The sequence below is a fragment of the Hemitrygon akajei genome, chromosome 11 (genome assembly GCF_048418815.1).
Source record: "Hemitrygon akajei chromosome 11, sHemAka1.3, whole genome shotgun sequence".
NCBI classification, from domain to species: domain Eukaryota; kingdom Metazoa; phylum Chordata; class Chondrichthyes; order Myliobatiformes; family Dasyatidae; genus Hemitrygon; species Hemitrygon akajei.
Window position 1 is genome coordinate 166,431,325 of NC_133134.1, and position 17,753 is coordinate 166,449,077.

Consider the following 17,753-nt stretch of genomic DNA (forward strand, 5'->3'; position numbering starts at 1 on the left):
ATTGAACTGTGTTGAATTGTGTAGGGTGGATTGGATTGTATAGGGTGTATTGGATTGTGTTGAATTGTGTAGGGTGGATTAGATTGTGTTGAATTGTGTAGGATGGACTGAATTGTGTTGAATTGTGTAGGGTGGATTGGATTGGGTTGAATTGTGTAGGGTGGATTGGATTGGGTTGAATTGTGTAGGGTGGATTGGATTGTGTAGGATGGATTGAATAGTGTTGAATTGTGTAGGGTGGATTGGATTGTATAGGGTGTATTGGATTGTGTTGAATTGTGTAGGGTGGATTAGATTGTGTTGAATTGTGTAGGATGGACTGAATTGTGTTGAATTGTGTAGGGTGGATTGAATTGTGTAGGATGGACTGAATTGTGTAGGGTGGATTGAACTGTGTTGAATTGTGTAGGGTCGATTGAATTGTGTTGAATTGTGTAGGGTGGATTGAACTGTGTTGAATTGTGTAGGGTGGATTGGATTGTATAGGGTGTATTGGATTGTGTTGAATTGTGTAGGGTGGATTAGATTGTGTTGAATTGTGTAGGATGGACTGAATTGTGTTGAATTGTGTAGGGTGGATTGAATTGTGTAGGATGGACTGAATTGTGTAGGGTGGATTGAACTGTGTTGAATTGTGTAGGGTGGATTGAATTGTGTTGAATTGTGTAGGGTGGATTGAACTGTGTTGAATTGTGTAGGGTGGATTGGATTGGGTTGAATTGTGTAGGGTGGATTGGATTGTGTAGGATGGATTGAATTGTGTAGGGTGGATTGGATTGGGTTGAATTGTGTAGGGTGGATTGGATTGTGTAGGATGGATTGAATTGTGTAGGGTGGATTGAATTGTGTAGGGTGGATTGGATTGTGTAGGGTGGATTGAATTGTGTAGGGTGGATTGGATTGTGTTGAATTGTGTAGGGTGGATTGAACTGTGTTGAATTGTATAGGGTGGATTGGATTGTGTAGGATGGATTGGATTGTGATGAATTGTGTGGGGTGGATTGGAATGTGTTGAATTGTGTAGGGTGGATTGGATTGTGTAGGGTGGATTGAATTGTGTAGGGTGGATTGGATTGTGTAGGGTGGATTGAATTGTGTAGGGTGGATTGGATTGTATAGGGTGGATAGAACTGTGTTGAAATGTGTAGGGTGGATTGGATTGTGTAGGGTGGATTGAATTGTGTAGGGTGGATTGGATTGTGTAGGGTGGATTGAATTGTGTAGGGTGGATTGGAATGTGTAGGGTGGATTGGATTGTGTTGAATTGTGTAGGGTGGATTGAACTGTGTTGAATTGTATAGGGTGGATTGGATTGTGTAGGATGGATTGGATTGTGATGAATTGTGTAGGGTGGATTGGAATGTGTTGAATTGTGTAGGGTGGATTGGATTGTGTAGGATGGATTGAATTGTGTAGGGTGGATTGGATTGGGTTGAATTGTGTAGGGTGGATTGGATTGTGTAGGATGGATTGAATTGTGTAGGGTGGATTGAATTGTGTAGGGTGGATTGGATTGTGTAGGGTGGATTGAATTGTGTAGGGTGGATTGGATTGTGTAGGGTGGATTGAATTGTGTAGGGTGGATTGGATTGTGTAGGGTGGATTGAATTGTGTAGGGTGGATTGGAATGTGTTGAATTGTGTAGGGTGGATTGGATTGTGTAGGGTGGATTGAATTGTGTAGGGTGGATTGAATTCTGTAGGGTGGATTGAATTGTGTTGAATTGTGTAGGGTGGATTGGATTGTGTTGAATTGTGTAGGGTGGATTGAATAGTGTTGAATTGTGTAGGGTGGATTGGATTGTATAGGGTGTATTGGATTGTGTTGAATTGTGTAGGGTGGATTAGATTGTGTTGAATTGTGTAGGATGGACTGAATTGTGTTGAATTGTGTAGGGTCGATTGAATTGTGTAGGATGGACTGAATTGTGTAGGGTGGATTGAACTGTGTTGAATTGTGTAGGGTGGATTGAATTGTGTTGAATTGTGTAGGGTGGATTGAACTGTGTTGAATTGTGTAGGGTGGATTGGATTGGGTTGAATTGTGTAGGGTGGATTGGATTGTGTAGGATGGATTGAATTGTGTAGGGTGGATTGGATTGTGTAGGGTGGATTGGATTGTGTTGAATTGTGTAGGGTGGATTGGATTGTGTAGGGTGGATTGAATTGTTTAGGGTGGATTGGATTGTGTAGGATGGATTGGATTGTGTAGGGTGGATTGGATTGTGTTGAATTGTGTAGGGTGGATTGGATTGTGTAGGATGGATTGAATTGTGTAGGGTGGATTGAATTGTGTAGGGTGGATTGAACAGTGTTGAATTGTGTAGGGTGGATTGGATTGTGTAGGGTGGATTGAACTGTGTTGAATTGTGTAGGGTGGATTGGATTGTGTAGGATGGATTGAATTGTGTAGGGTGGATTGAATTGTGTAGGGTGGATTGGATTGTGTAGGGTGGATTGAACTGTGTTGAATTGTGTAGGGTGGATTGAATAGTGTTGAATTGTGTAGGGTGGATTGGATTGTATAGGGTGTATTGGATTGTGTTGAATTGTGTAGGGTGGATTAGATTGTGTTGAATTGTGTAGGGTGGATTGAATTTTGTAGGGTGGATTGGATTGTGTAGGGTGGATTGGATTGTGTTGAATTGTGTAGGGTGGATTGGATTGTGTAGGATGGATTGAATTGTGTAGGGTGGATTGAACAGTGTTGAATTGTGTAGGGTGGATTGAACTGTGTTGAATTGTGTAGGGTGGATTGGATTGTGTTGAATTGTGTAGGGTGGATTGAATTTTGTAGGATGGACTGAATTGTGTTGAATTGTGTAGGGTGGATTGAACTGTGTTGAATTGTGTAGGGTGGATTGGATTGGGTTGAATTGTGTAGGATGGATTGGATTGTGTAGGATGGATTGAATTTTGTAGGGTGGATTGGATTGGGTTGAATTGTGTAGGGTGGATTGGATTGTGTAGGATGGATTGAATTGTGTAGGGTGGATTGGATTGGGTTGAATTGTGTAGGGTGGATTGGATTGTGTAGGATGGATTGAATTGTGTAGGGTGGATTGGATTGTGTAGGATGGATTGAATTGTGTAGGGTGGATTGAATTGTGTAGGGTGGATTGAACAGTGTTGAATTGTGTAGGGTGGATTGGAATGTGTTGAATTGTGTAGGGTGGATTGGATTGTGTAGCGTGGATTGAATTGTGTAGGGTGGATTGAATTCTGTAGGGTGGATTGAATTGTGTTGAATTGTGTAGGGTGGATTGGATTGTGTTGAATTGTGTAGGGTGGATTGAATAGTGTTGAATTGTGTAGGGTGGATTGGATTGTATAGGGTTTATTGGATTGTGTTGAATTTTGTAGGGTGGATTAGATTGTGTTGAATTGTGTAGGATGGACTGAATTGTGTTGAATTGTGTAGGGTGGATTGAATTGTGTAGGATGGACTGAATTGTGTAGGATGGATTGAACTGTGTTGAATTGTGTAGGGTGGATTGAATTGTGTAGGATGGACTGAATTGTGTTGAATTGTGTAGGGTGGATTGAACTGTGTTGAATTGTGTAGGGTGGATTGGATTGGGTTGAATTGTGTAGGGTGGATTGGATTGTGTAGGATGGATTGAATTGTGTAGGGTAGATTGGATTGGTTTGAATTGTGTAGGGTGGATTGGATTGTGTAGGATGGACTGAATTGTGTAGGGTGGATTGAACTGTGTTGAATTGTGTAGGGTGGATTGAATTGTGTTGAATTGTGTAGGGTGGATTGAACTGTGTTGAATTGTGTAGGGTGGATTGGATTGGGTTGAATTGTGTAGGGTGGATTGGATTGTGTAGGATGGATTGAATTGTGTAGGGTGGATTGGATTGGGTTGAATTGTGTAGGGTGGATTGGATTGTGTAGGATGGATTGAATTGTGTAGGGTGGATTGAATTGTGTAGGGTGGTTTGGATTGTGTAGGGTGGATTGAATTGTGTAGGGTGGATTGGATTGTGTTGAATTGTGTAGGGTGGATTGAACTGTGTTGAATTGTATAGGGTGGATTGGATTGTGTAGGATGGATTGGATTGTGATGAATTGTGTAGGGTGGATTGGAATGTGTTGAATTGTGTAGGGTGGATTGGATTGTGTAGGGTGGATTGAATTGTGTAGGGTGGATTGGATTGTGTAGGGTGGATTGAATTGTGTAGGGTGGATTGGATTGTATAGGGTGGATTGAACTGTGTTGAATTGTTTAGGGTGGATTGGATTGTGTAGGATGTATTGGATTGTGTAGGGTGGATTGGATTGTGTTGAATTGTGTAGGGTGGATTGGATTGTGTAGGATGGATTGAATTGTGTAGGGTGGATTGAATTGTGTAGGGTGGATTGAACAGTGTTGAATTGTGTAGGGTGGATTGGATTGTGTAGGGTGGATTGAACTGTGTTGAATTGTGTAGGGTGGATTGGATTGTGTAGGATGGATTGAATTGTGTAGGATGGATTGAATTGTGTAGGGTGGATTGGATTGTGTAGGGTGGATTGAACTGTGTTGAATTGTGTAGGGTGGATTGAATAGTGTTGAATTGTGTAGGGTGGATTGGATTGTATAGGGTGTATTGGATTGTGTTGAATTGTGTAGGGTGGATTAGATTGTGTAGGGTGGACTGGATTGTGTAGGGTGGATTGGATTGTGTTGAATTGTGTAGGGTGGATTGGATTGTGTATGATGGATTGAATTGTGTAGGGTGGATTGAATTGTGTAGGGTGGATTGAACAGTGTTGAATTGTGTAGGGTGGATTGAACTGTGTTGAATTGTGTAGGGTGGATTGGATTGTGTTGAATTGTGTAGGGTGGATTGAATTGTGTAGGATGGACTGAATTGTGTTGAATTGTGTAGGGTGGATTGAACTGTGTTGAATTGTGTAGGGTGGATTGGATTGGGTTGAATTGTGTAGGATGGATTGAATTGTGTAGGGTGGATTGGATTGTGTAGGATGGATTGAATTGTGTAGGGTGGATTGAATTGTGTAGGGTCGATTGAACAGTGTTGAATTGTGTAGGGTGGATTGGAATGTGTTGAATTGTGTAGGGTGGATTGGATTGTGTAGGGTGGATTGAATTGTGTAGAGTGGATTGAATTCTGTAGGGTGGATTGAATTGTGTTGAATTGTGTAGGGTGGATTGGATTGTGTTGAATTGTGTAGGGTGGATTGAATAGTGTTGAATTGTGTAGGGTGGATTGGATTGTATAGGGTTTATTGGATTGTGTTGAATTGTGTAGGGTGGATTAGATTGTGTTGAATTGTGTAGGATGGACTGAATTGTGTTGAATTGTGTAGGGTGGATTGAATTGTGTAGGATGGACTGAATTGTGTAGGGGGTATTGAACTGTGTTGAATTGTGTAGGGTGGATTGAATTGTGTAGGATGGACTGAATTGTGTTGAATTGTGTAGGGTGGATTGAACTGTGTTGAATTGTGTAGGGTGGATTGGATTGGGTTGAATTGTGTAGGGTGGATTGGATTGTGTAGGATGGATTGAATTGTGTAGGGTGGATTGGATTGGATTGGTTTGAATTGTGTAGGGTGGATTGGATTGTGTAGGATGGATTGAATTGTGTAGGGTGGATTGAATTGTGTAGGGTGGTTTGGATTGTGTAGGGTGGATTGAATTGTGTAGGGTGGATTGGATTGTGTTGAATTGTGTAGGGTGGATTGAACTGTGTTGAATTGTATAGGGTGGATTGGATTGTGTAGGATGGATTGGATTGTGATGAATTGTGTAGGGTGGATTGGAATGTGTTGAATTGTGTAGGGTGGATTGGATTGTGTAGGGTGGATTGAATTGTGTAGGGTGGATTGGATTGTGTAGGGTGGATTGAATTGTGTAGGGTGGATTGGATTGTATAGGGTGGATTGAACTGTGTTGAATTGTTTAGGGTGGATTGGATTGTGTAGGATGTATTGGATTGTGTAGGGTGGATTGGATTGTGTTGAATTGTGTAGGGTGGATTGGATTGTGTAGGATGGATTGAATTGTGTAGGGTGGATTGAATTGTGTAGGGTGGATTGAACAGTGTTGAATTGTGTAGGGTGGATTGGATTGTGTAGGGTGGATTGAACTGTGTTGAATTGTGTAGGGTGGATTGGATTGTGTAGGATGGATTGAATTGTGTAGGATGGATTGAATTGTGTAGGGTGGATTGGATTGTGTAGGGTGGATTGAACTGTGTTGAATTGTGTAGGGTGGATTGAATAGTGTTGAATTGTGTAGGGTGGATTGGATTGTATAGGGTGTATTGGATTGTGTTGAATTGTGTAGGGTGGATTAGATTGTGTAGGGTGGACTGGATTGTGTAGGGTGGATTGGATTGTGTTGAATTGTGTAGGGTGGATTGGATTGTGTATGATGGATTGAATTGTGTAGGGTGGATTGAATTGTGTAGGGTGGATTGAACAGTGTTGAATTGTGTAGGGTGGATTGAACTGTGTTGAATTGTGTAGGGTGGATTGGATTGTGTTGAATTGTGTAGGGTGGATTGAATTGTGTAGGATGGACTGAATTGTGTTGAATTGTGTAGGGTGGATTGAACTGTGTTGAATTGTGTAGGGTGGATTGGATTGGGTTGAATTGTGTAGGATGGATTGAATTGTGTAGGGTGGATTGGATTGTGTAGGATGGATTGAATTGTGTAGGGTGGATTGAATTGTGTAGGGTCGATTGAACAGTGTTGAATTGTGTAGGGTGGATTGGAATGTGTTGAATTGTGTAGGGTGGATTGGATTGTGTAGGGTGGATTGAATTGTGTAGGGTGGATTGGATTGGATTGGTTTGAATTGTGTAGGGTGGATTGGATTGTGTAGGATGGATTGAATTGTGTAGGGTGGATTGAATTGTGTAGGGTGGTTTGGATTGTGTAGGGTGGATTGAATTGTGTAGGGTGGATTGGATTGTGTTGAATTGTGTAGGGTGGATTGAACTGTGTTGAATTGTATAGGGTGGATTGGATTGTGTAGGATGGATTGGATTGTGATGAATTGTGTAGGGTGGATTGGAATGTGTTGAATTGTGTAGGGTGGATTGGATTGTGTAGGGTGGATTGAATTGTGTAGGGTGGATTGGATTGTGTAGGGTGGATTGAATTGTGTAGGGTGGATTGGATTGTATAGGGTGGATTGAACTGTGTTGAATTGTTTAGGGTGGATTGGATTGTGTAGGATGTATTGGATTGTGTAGGGTGGATTGGATTGTGTTGAATTGTGTAGGGTGGATTGGATTGTGTAGGATGGATTGAATTGTGTAGGGTGGATTGAATTGTGTAGGGTGGATTGAACAGTGTTGAATTGTGTAGGGTGGATTGGATTGTGTAGGGTGGATTGAACTGTGTTGAATTGTGTAGGGTGGATTGGATTGTGTAGGATGGATTGAATTGTGTAGGATGGATTGAATTGTGTAGGGTGGATTGGATTGTGTAGGGTGGATTGAACTGTGTTGAATTGTGTAGGGTGGATTGAATAGTGTTGAATTGTGTAGGGTGGATTGGATTGTATAGGGTGTATTGGATTGTGTTGAATTGTGTAGGGTGGATTAGATTGTGTAGGGTGGACTGGATTGTGTAGGGTGGATTGGATTGTGTTGAATTGTGTAGGGTGGATTGGATTGTGTATGATGGATTGAATTGTGTAGGGTGGATTGAATTGTGTAGGGTGGATTGAACAGTGTTGAATTGTGTAGGGTGGATTGAACTGTGTTGAATTGTGTAGGGTGGATTGGATTGTGTTGAATTGTGTAGGGTGGATTGAATTGTGTAGGATGGACTGAATTGTGTTGAATTGTGTAGGGTGGATTGAACTGTGTTGAATTGTGTAGGGTGGATTGGATTGGGTTGAATTGTGTAGGATGGATTGAATTGTGTAGGGTGGATTGGATTGTGTAGGATGGATTGAATTGTGTAGGGTGGATTGAATTGTGTAGGGTCGATTGAACAGTGTTGAATTGTGTAGGGTGGATTGGAATGTGTTGAATTGTGTAGGGTGGATTGGATTGTGTAGGGTGGATTGAATTGTGTAGAGTGGATTGAATTCTGTAGGGTGGATTGAATTGTGTTGAATTGTGTAGGGTGGATTGGATTGTGTTGAATTGTGTAGAGTGGATTGAATAGTGTTGAATTGTGTAGGGTGGATTGGATTGTATAGGGTTTATTGGATTGTGTTGAATTGTGTAGGGTGGATTAGATTGTGTTGAATTGTGTAGGATGGACTGAATTGTGTTGAATTGTGTAGGGTGGATTGAATTGTGTAGGATGGACTGAATTGTGTAGGGTGGATTGAACTGTGTTGAATTGTGTAGGGTGGATTGAATTGTGTAGGATGGACTGAATTGTGTTGAATTGTGTAGGGTGGATTGAACTGTGTTGAATTGTGTAGGGTGGATTGGATTGGGTTGAATTGTGTAGGGTGGATTGGATTGTGTAGGATGGATTGAATTGTGTAGGGTGGATTGGATTGGATTGGTTTGAATTGTGTAGGGTGGATTGGATTGTGTAGGGTGGATTGAATTGTGTAGGGTGGATTGGATTGTGTTGAATTGTGTAGGGTGGATTGAACTTTGTTGAATTGTATAGGGTGGATTGGATTGTGTAGGATGGATTGGATTGTGATGAATTGTGTAGGGTGGATTGTAATGTGTTGAATTGTATAGGGTGGATTGAACTGTGTTGAATTGTATAGGGTGGATTGGAGTGTGTAGGATGGATTGGATTGTGTTGAATTGTGTAGGGTGGACTGGATTGTGTTGAATTGTGTAGGGTGGATTAGAATGTGTTGAATTGTATAGGGTGGATTGGATTGTGTAGGATGGATTGGATTGTGTTGAATTGTGTAGGGTGGATTGGATTGTGTTGAATTGTGTAGGGTGGATTGGAATGTGTTGAATTGTGTAGGGTGGATTGAACTGTGATGAATTGTATAGGGTGGATTGGATTGTGTAGGATGGATTGGATTGTGTTGAATTGTGTAGGGTGTATTGGATTGTGTTGAATTGTGTAGGGTGGATTAGATTGTGTTGAATTGTGTAGGATGGACTGAATTGTGTTGAATTGTGTAGGGTGGATTGAATTGTGTAGGATGGACTGAATTGTGTAGGGTGGATTGAACTGTGTTGAATTGTGTAGGGTGGATTGAATTGTGTAGGATGGACTGAATTGTGTTGAATTGTGTAGGGTGGATTGAACTGTGTTGAATTGTGTAGGGTGGATTGGATTGGGTTGATTTGTGTAGGGTGGATTGGATTGTGTAGGATGGATTGAATTGTGTAGGGTGGATTGAAGTGTGTAGGGTGGATTGGATTGTGTAGGGTGGATTGAATTGTGTAGGGTGGATTGGATTGTGTAGGGTGGATTGAATTGTGTAGGGTGGATTGGAACGTGTTGAATTGTGTAGGGTGGATTGGATTGTGTAGGGTGGATTGAATTGTGTAGGGTGGATTGGATTGTGTAGGGTGGATTGAACTTTGTTGAATTGTGTAGGGTGTATTGGATTGTGTAGGATGGATTGGATTGTGTTGAATTGTGTAGGGTGTATTGGATTGTGTAGGATGGATTGAATTGTGTAGGGTGGATTGAATTGTGTAGGATGGATTGGATTGTGATGAATTGTGTAGGGTGGATTGGAATGTGTTGAATTGTATAGGGTGGATTGAACTGTGTTGAATTGTATAGGGTGGATTGGATTGTGTAGGATGCATTGGATTGTGTTGAATTGTGTAGGGTGGTTTGGAATGTGTTGAATTGTGTAGGGTGGATTAGAATGTGTTGAATTGTATAGGGTGGATTGGATTGTGTAGGATGGATTGGATTGTGTTGAATTGTGTAGGGTGGATTGGAATGTGTTGAATTGTGTAGGGTGGATTGAACTGTGATGAATTGTATAGGGTGGATTGGATTGTGTAGGATGGATTGGATTGTGTTGAATTGTGTAGGGTGGATTGGAATGTGTTGAATTGTGTATGGTGGATTGGAATGTGTTGAATGGTGTAGGGTGGATTGGATTGTGTAGGGTGGATTGGAATGTGTTGAATTGTGTAGGGTGGATTGGATTGTGTTGAATTGTGTAGGGTGGATTGGAATGTGTTGAATTGTGTAGAGTGGATTGGATTGTGTAGGGTGGATTGGAATGTGTTGAATTGTGTAGGGTGGATTGTATTGTGTTGAATTGTGTAGGGTGGATTGGATTGTGTTGAATTGTGTAGGATGGATTGGATTGTGTAGGGTGGATTGAACTGTGTTGAATTGTGTAGGGTGGATTGGAATGTGTTGAATTGTGTAGGGTGGATTGGATTGTGTTGAATTGTGTAAGGTGGATTAGATTGTGTTGAATTGTGTAGGATGGATTGGATTGTGTAGGGTGGATTGAATTGTGTAGGATGGATTGGATTGTGTTGAATTGTGTAGGATGGATTGAATTGTGTAGGGTGGATTGAATTGTGTAGGATGGATTGGATTGTGATGAATTGTGTAGGGTGGATTGGAATGTGTAGGATGGATTGGATTGTGTTGAATTGTGTAGGGTGGATTGGATTGTGTAGGATGGATTGGATTGTGTTGAATTGTGTAGGGTGGATTGGAATGTGTTGAATTCTGTAGGGTGGATTAGAATGTGTTGAATTGTATAGGGTGGATTGGATTGTGTAGGATGGATTGGATTGTGTTGAATTGTGTAGGGTGGATTGGAATGTGTTGAATTGTGTAGGGTGGATTGGATTGTGTAGGGTGGATTGAACTGTGTTGAATTGTGTAGGGTGGATTGGAATGTGTTGAATTGTGTAGGGTGGATTGGATTGTGTTGAATTGTGTAGGATGGATTGGATTGTGTTGAATTGTGTAGGATGGATTGGATTGTGTAGGGTGGATTGAATTGTGTTGAATTGTGTAGGGTGGATTGAACTGTGTTGAATTGTGTAGGGTGGATTGGAATGTGTTGAATTGTGTAGGGCGGATTGGATTGTGTTGAATTGTGTAGGATGGATTGGATTGTGTTGAATTGTGTAGGATGGATTGGATTGTGTTGAATTGTGTAGGGTGGATTGGATTGTGTTGAATTGTGTAGGGTGGATTGGATTGTGTTGAATTGTGTAGGGTGGATTGAACTGTGTTGAATTGTGTAGGGTGGATTGGAATGTGTTGAATTGTGTAGGGTGGATTGTATTGTGTTGAATTGTGTAGGATGGATTGGATTGTGTTGAATTGTGTAGGGTGGATTGGATTGTGTTGAATTGTGTAGGATGGATTGGATTGTGTTGAATTGTGTAGGATGGATTGGATTGTGTTGAATTGTGTAGGGTGGATTGAACTGTGTTGAATTGTGTAGGGTGGATTGGAATGTGTTGAATTGTGTAGGGTGGATTGTATTGTGTTGAATTGTGTAGGGTGGATTGGATTGTGTTGAATTGTGTAGGATGGATTGGATTGTGTTGAATTGTGTAGGGTGGATTGGATTGTGTTGAATTGTGTAGGGTGGATTGGATTGTGTTGAATTGTGTAGGATGGATTGGATTGTGTTGAATTGTGTAGGGTGGATTGGATTGTGTTGAATTGTGTAGGGTGGATTGGATTGTGTTGAATTGTGTAGGGTGGATTGAACTGTGTTGAATTGTGTAGGGTGGATTGGAATGTGTTGAATTGTGTAGGGTGGATTGTATTGTGTTGAATTGTGTAGGGTGGATTGGATTGTGTTGAATTGTGTAGGGTGGATTGAATTGTGTAGGGTGGATTGAACTGTGTTGAATTGTGTAGGGTGGATTGGAATGTGTTGAATTGTGTAGGGTGGATTGGATTGTGTTGAATTGTGTAGGGTGGATTGGATTGTGTTGAATTGTGTAGGATGGATTGGATTGTGTAGGGTGGATTGAACTGTGTTGAATTGTGTAGGGTGGATTGGAATGTGTTGAATTGTGTAGGGTGGATTGGATTGTGTTGAATTGTGTAGGGTGGATTGGATTGTGTTGAATTGTGTAGGATGGATTGGATTGTGTAGGGTGGATTGAATTGTGTTGGGCCGGGGCGAGCAAACGGCTCCACCTGCTGGCGGAACGGTTAAGGCGCGGCGGCTGGCGACCGGCGGCCTGCAGCTCCCTCTAGTGGGGACCGTGGGCTCTACTGCCTCCGCCCGGGGTTTCTCTCGCCTCCTCTCTCTCTCCATTTCCCATCGTCCCAACCTCAAATACAGCAGAGAAGCTCCAAGATGGCGCAAGCAATTTTCGAGGCGTTGGCAGGTAGTAAAATGCAACGTTTCACCCACTTTCCCACAGTTTAAGCCCCGCTCCCGCCTTGTGCGTTGTTGCATTGCGGCCTCGTCCTGTGCATGCAACAGCGTTGTCCTTTCATTGCAAAAGTCTGGCGATGAGCAAATGTCAGCAAACTATTGTTCTGCAGCCTTTCCCTTTCGTTCTCAGCCGGTGCAGATATAAGTGTTGGGTTTCTCGTGGGTCCCACTCCTGTCTGGGAAGGGGGCGGTGTCTCTGCGTTTCCCGGGGGGAGAAGCTCCGGAACAGCGGCTTCTGAGCAATACGAGAGGCGGAAGATGGCAGGAGGCTCGGGGGGTTGTTGGAAAAGCCGGAGAGGGTTTAAAAGGCCGAGAAGTCCCAGCTCTCTTGTACGCTGGGACTTCGCTACATTATTGCAAAAAAAAAAAAATACAGATAAGGTGCACAGGCCTGTCCGAGAGTACAGGTCCAGACAGGTAGCCTTAATCTGCTATCTGCAATTTTTGGGATTTGGATCGTTTAATGAGATTGGAAATGTAACTGCGGTACTTTGGCTGGGACGGGATCAGAGAAACATTCTTATGTGGGGGTCTGCAGGGAGCTGACACTGACGGAAGGAAATGGTTTCTGTAGGTGTCCCCCAAACCTGGTTGATTGCTCTTGGTGTGTTAGTGGGGTACTTCTGACAAGTTCCGTTGTTTGAATTATAAATCTCAGACAAGCTGTTAATGGGGTTTAGTGAACACAGCCCGTGTTGCCCCCACGGTTCTATTTTGGCCGGCCTGTATTCTGCCTCCTGACCACATTGTCTGAAACACAGCATCAGCAGGGATGTTAAAGAGCAAACACGAGGAAATCTGCAGATGCTGGAAGTTCAAACAACACGCACAAAATGCTGGTGGAACACAGCAGGCGGGCAGCATCTACAGGGAGAAGCGCTGTCGACTGTCCTGATGAAAGGTTTTCTCGGCCCGAAACGTCGACAGTGCTTCTCCTTGTAGATGCTGCCCGGCCTGCTGTGTTCCACCAGCATTTTGTGTGTGTTGTTATCAGCAGGGATGTTCCTGGCAGCAGTTTCTGGCTGAGAGCCCTCCTCCACTCCCTGACACCCAGGACCTGAGGGGTGAACCTCCACCACAGAACCTTTGGTCCTGGGTCCCATCACAGAGGTAGCCCCGATGTCATTGTTACACTCCGAGATCTCGCTTCAACCCCGTTCCTCTCGTGGCACAGACCGATAGAGGAGTTGGTACACGGTTCCCTGGAAATGTCCGCACAGAAGATGCTTTGCCTGCTGGCCTTCATCTTCATCTTCATCTGGACAGGAAAATAGAACATCACAGCTCAGAATTAGAATCAGGTTTAATATCAAACAAGAGAAAATCTGCAGATGCTGGAAATCCAAACAAAACACACAGAGACACACACACACACACACACACACACACACACACACACACACACACACACACACACACACACACACACACACACACACACACACACACACACACACACACACACACACTAACATGCACAGCGCTGGAGGAACTCAGCAGGCCAGGCAGCATCTACGGAAAAAAAGTACAGTCGACGTTTCAGGCTGAAACCCGTAGGCAGGACTGGAGAGAAAAGATAAGGAGTAGATTTAAAGGGTAGGGGAGGGGAGAAAGGCGATAGGTGAAAATAGGAGGGGGAGGGATGAAGTAAAGAGCTGGGAAGTCGATTGGTGAAAGAGATACAGGGCTGGAGAAGGACAGAAGGCCATGGAAGAAAGACAAGGGGAGGAGCAGCAGAGGGTGGTGATGGGCAGGCAAGGAGTTAAGGTGAGAGAGGGAAGGGGAATGGTGAAGGGGGAGGTTACCAGAAGTTTGAGAAATCGATGTTCATGCCATCAGGTTGAAGGCTACCCAGATGGAATATACAAGGTGTTGTTCCTCCAACCTGAGTGTGGCCTCATCGCAACGGTAGAAGAGCCCACGGATTGACATAATGGAATGGGAATGGGAAGTGGAATTAAAATGGGTGGCCACTGGGAGATCCCACTTGTTCCGGCGGGTGGGTAGGTACTCAGCGAGACGGTCTCCTAACCTACGTCGGGTCTCACCGATATACAGGAGGCCGCACCGGGAGCACCAGACTCAGTACATGACCCCCAACAGACTCACAGGTGAAGGGTCGCCTCACCTGGAAGGACTGTTTAGGGCCCTGAATGGTAGTGAGGGAGGAAGTGTAAGAGCAGGTGTAGCACTTGTTCCGCTTCAAGGATAAGTGGCAGGAGGGAGATCAGTGGGAGGGATGAATAGACAAGGAAGTCGTGTAGGGAGTGATCCTTGCAGAAAGCGAGGGGAGGGAAAGAAGGCTTGGTGGTTGGATCCTGTTGGAGGTGGCCTGCCCATCGCCTCTTGCTGGTGCTCCTCACCCTTTTCTTCCATGGCTTTTTGTCCTCTCCTATCAGATTCTCCCAATATCCCTTTCACCAATCCACTTCCCAGCTCTTTACTTCACCCTCCACCCCCCCAGTCTCACCTGTCACCTTGTGTTTCTCTCTCCCCTCTTCACACCTTTTAAATCTACTCCTCATCCTTTTTTTTTCTCCATTCCTGCTGAAGGGTCTCGGCCCGAAATGTCGACTGTACATTTTTCCATAGATGCTGCCTGGCCTGCTGAGTTCCTCCAGCATTTTGTGTGTGTTGTCCAGGTTTAATATCACTGGCATATGGCATGAAATTTGCTTCATAGTACAATGCAATACATATTTAAAAAAATGATCAATTGTATAAAGATTTAATTGAAGTAGTCGTGCAAAAAGAGAGGAAAAAATACTTAAAGAAGTGCTCGTGGGTTCACTGACCATTCAGAAATCTGATGGCGGAGCTGTTCCTAAAATGTGAGTGTGTGCCTTCAGGCTGCTGTACCTCCTCCCTGATTGTAGCAGTGAGAAGAGGGCATGTCCTGGGTGGTGGGGGTCCTTAATGACAGATGCCGCCTTTCTGAGGCATGGCCTTTTGAGAATCAGAATCAGCTTGCTTACTTCATGACATAGTTACTGTAATTCACGGTTTTTTGCTTTATTACTACGCATTGTACCGCTGCCCCAAATTCAACAAATTTGGTGACGTATGCTGTTGATGTTGGTGTATGTGTATGGATGTTAAATTTGTTAAGTGAAATAAGTAGTGCAAACATCTTTAAAAAAACTTCTGAAGGTGTCCTCGATGCTGGGGAGGCTAGTGCCCACGATGGAGCAGCCTGGGTTTGCAACTTTCTGCAGGTTTTATCCATCCTGTGCCGTGGCCCCTCCGCACCAACGGTGATGCAGCCAGTTGGAATGCTCTCCATGGTACATCTGTAGGAATGTGTGAGTGTCTTTGACAGACCAAGTCTCCCCAAGCTCCTAGTGAAATTAAGCTGCTCTCATGCCTTCTTTGTAATTGCATCAATGTGTTAAGACCCTGGATGGACCTTCAGAGACCCAGGAACTTGAAGCTACTCACCCTTCGCACTGCTGACCCCTCAATGAGGACTGGTGTGTGTTCTCTAGACCTCCCTTCCTAAAGTCCACTATCAGTTCCTTGGTCTTACTCATGTTGTTGTTGCAACGTCACTCAACCAGCCGATCTGTCTTGCTTCTGTACCTCCTTGTCACCATCAGAAATTCTGCCAATAGTTGTACTGTCGGCAAATTTACAGATGGCATTTGAGCTGTGCGTAGCCTAGAGAGAGTAGAGCAGTTGCAGATGGATGTACGGAGGCCCAGGTCTCCGAGCTTGGCGGTGACAGGCTCTTCGACCCACGATGTTGTGCCACCTTTTTAACCTGCTCCAAGATCAATCTGACCTTTCCCTCCTACATACCCTCCATTTTTTATATCATCTATATACCTACCTGAAAGTTTCTGAAACTCTAGATGTGTGGTGGAAAGTGTGCTGATTGGCTGCATTACGGCCTGGTATGAAAACATCATGCCTTTGAGTGGAAAATCCTACAGAAGGTAGTGGATTCAGCCTGGTACATCACGAGTAAACCATTGAGCACATCAACATGAGATGTAGCCGTAGAAACGCAGCGTCCATCATCAAAGATCCTCACCAGCCCGGCCATGTTCTTTGCTGCCGTCAGGTAGAAGGTACGGGAGCCTCAGGACCCGAACCACCAGGTTCAGGAACAGCTACTACCCCTCAACCATCAGGCTCTTGAACAGAGGGGTATAACTGACTCATTTAATGACTCTTTTATATTGTGATTTCGTGCTCGTTATCTGTATTTGCAGTTTGTTTACAGTTCCTGATGTTTACTGCAGAAAAGGAATCTCAGGGTTGCATGTGGTGACATGTATGTCCTCTGATAACAAATTTTACTTTGTCCCTGTAGTATCTGTCTCTACTCCACCCTGCCTGTGCACCACACACCCACCACTCCCTGTGGAAAGAACCTCTGACACCACTCCCCCCCCCACCCCGATACTTTCCTCCGAAACCTTAAAACGATGCCCCTTTGTATTAGCCATTTCAGCCCTGGGAGACAGTCTAAACCATTCTATCTATGCCTCTTCTCATCTTGTACACCTCTATCAACCTTTTACCCGCTTTCATTCCAAAGAGAAAAGCCCTCGTTTGCTCAACCTATGCTCATAAGACATGCTCTCTAATCCAGGCAGCATCCTGGTGAATCTCCTCTGCACCCTCTCCAATCCAGGCAGCATCCTGGTGAATCTCCTCTGCACCCTCTCTAATCCAGGCAGCATCCTGGTGAATCTCCTCCGCACCCTCTCTAATCCAGGCAGCATCCTGGTGAATCTCCTCCGCACCCTCTCTAATCCAGGCAGCATCCTGGTGAATCTCCTCTGCACCCTCTCTAATCCAGGCAGCATCCTGGTCAATCTCCTCTGCACCCTCTCTAATCCAGGCAGCAACATGGTAAATCTCCTCTGCACCCTCTCTAACCCAGGCAGCATCCTGGTAAATCTCCTCCGCACCCTCTCTAATCCAGGCAGCAACATGGTAAATCTCCTCTGCACCCTCTCTAATCCAGGCAGCATCCTGGTGAATCTCCTCTGCACCCTCTCTAATCCAGGCAGCATCCTGGTGAATCTCCTCTGCACCCTCTCTAATCCAGGCAGCATCCTGGTAAATCTCCTCTGCACCCTTTCTAATCCAGGCAGCATCCTGGTGAATCTCCTCTGCACCCTCTCTAATCCAGGCAGCATCCTGGTGAATCTCCTCTGCACCCTCTCTAATCCAGGCAGCAACATGGTAAATCTCCTCTGCACCCTCTCTAATCCAGGCAGCGTCCTGGTGAATCTCCTCTGCACCCTCTCTAACCCAGGCAGCATCCTGGTAAATCTCCTCCGCACCCTCTCTAATCCAGGCAGCAACATGGTAAATCTCCTCTGCACCCTCTCTAATCCAGGCAGCATCCTGGTGAATCTCCTCTGCACCCTCTCTAATCCAGGCAGCATCCTGGTGAATCTCCTCTGCACCCTCTCTAATCCAGGCAGCATCCTGGTAAA

General features: G+C 44.2%; 1 protein-coding gene across 1 annotated transcript in view; it reads left to right on the plus strand.

The window, feature by feature from the left end:
- Positions 1-12,126: 12,126 nt before the first annotated feature.
- znf341 (zinc finger protein 341) overlaps positions 12,127-17,753 on the plus strand; it is a 50,445-nt gene continuing 44,818 nt past the window's right edge. The window contains exon 1 of the mRNA XM_073062175.1: positions 12,127-12,250. Coding sequence (XP_072918276.1) covers positions 12,220-12,250 — 31 coding nt within the window. The 5' untranslated portion in view covers positions 12,127-12,219. The remainder of the gene's footprint in view (positions 12,251-17,753) is intronic.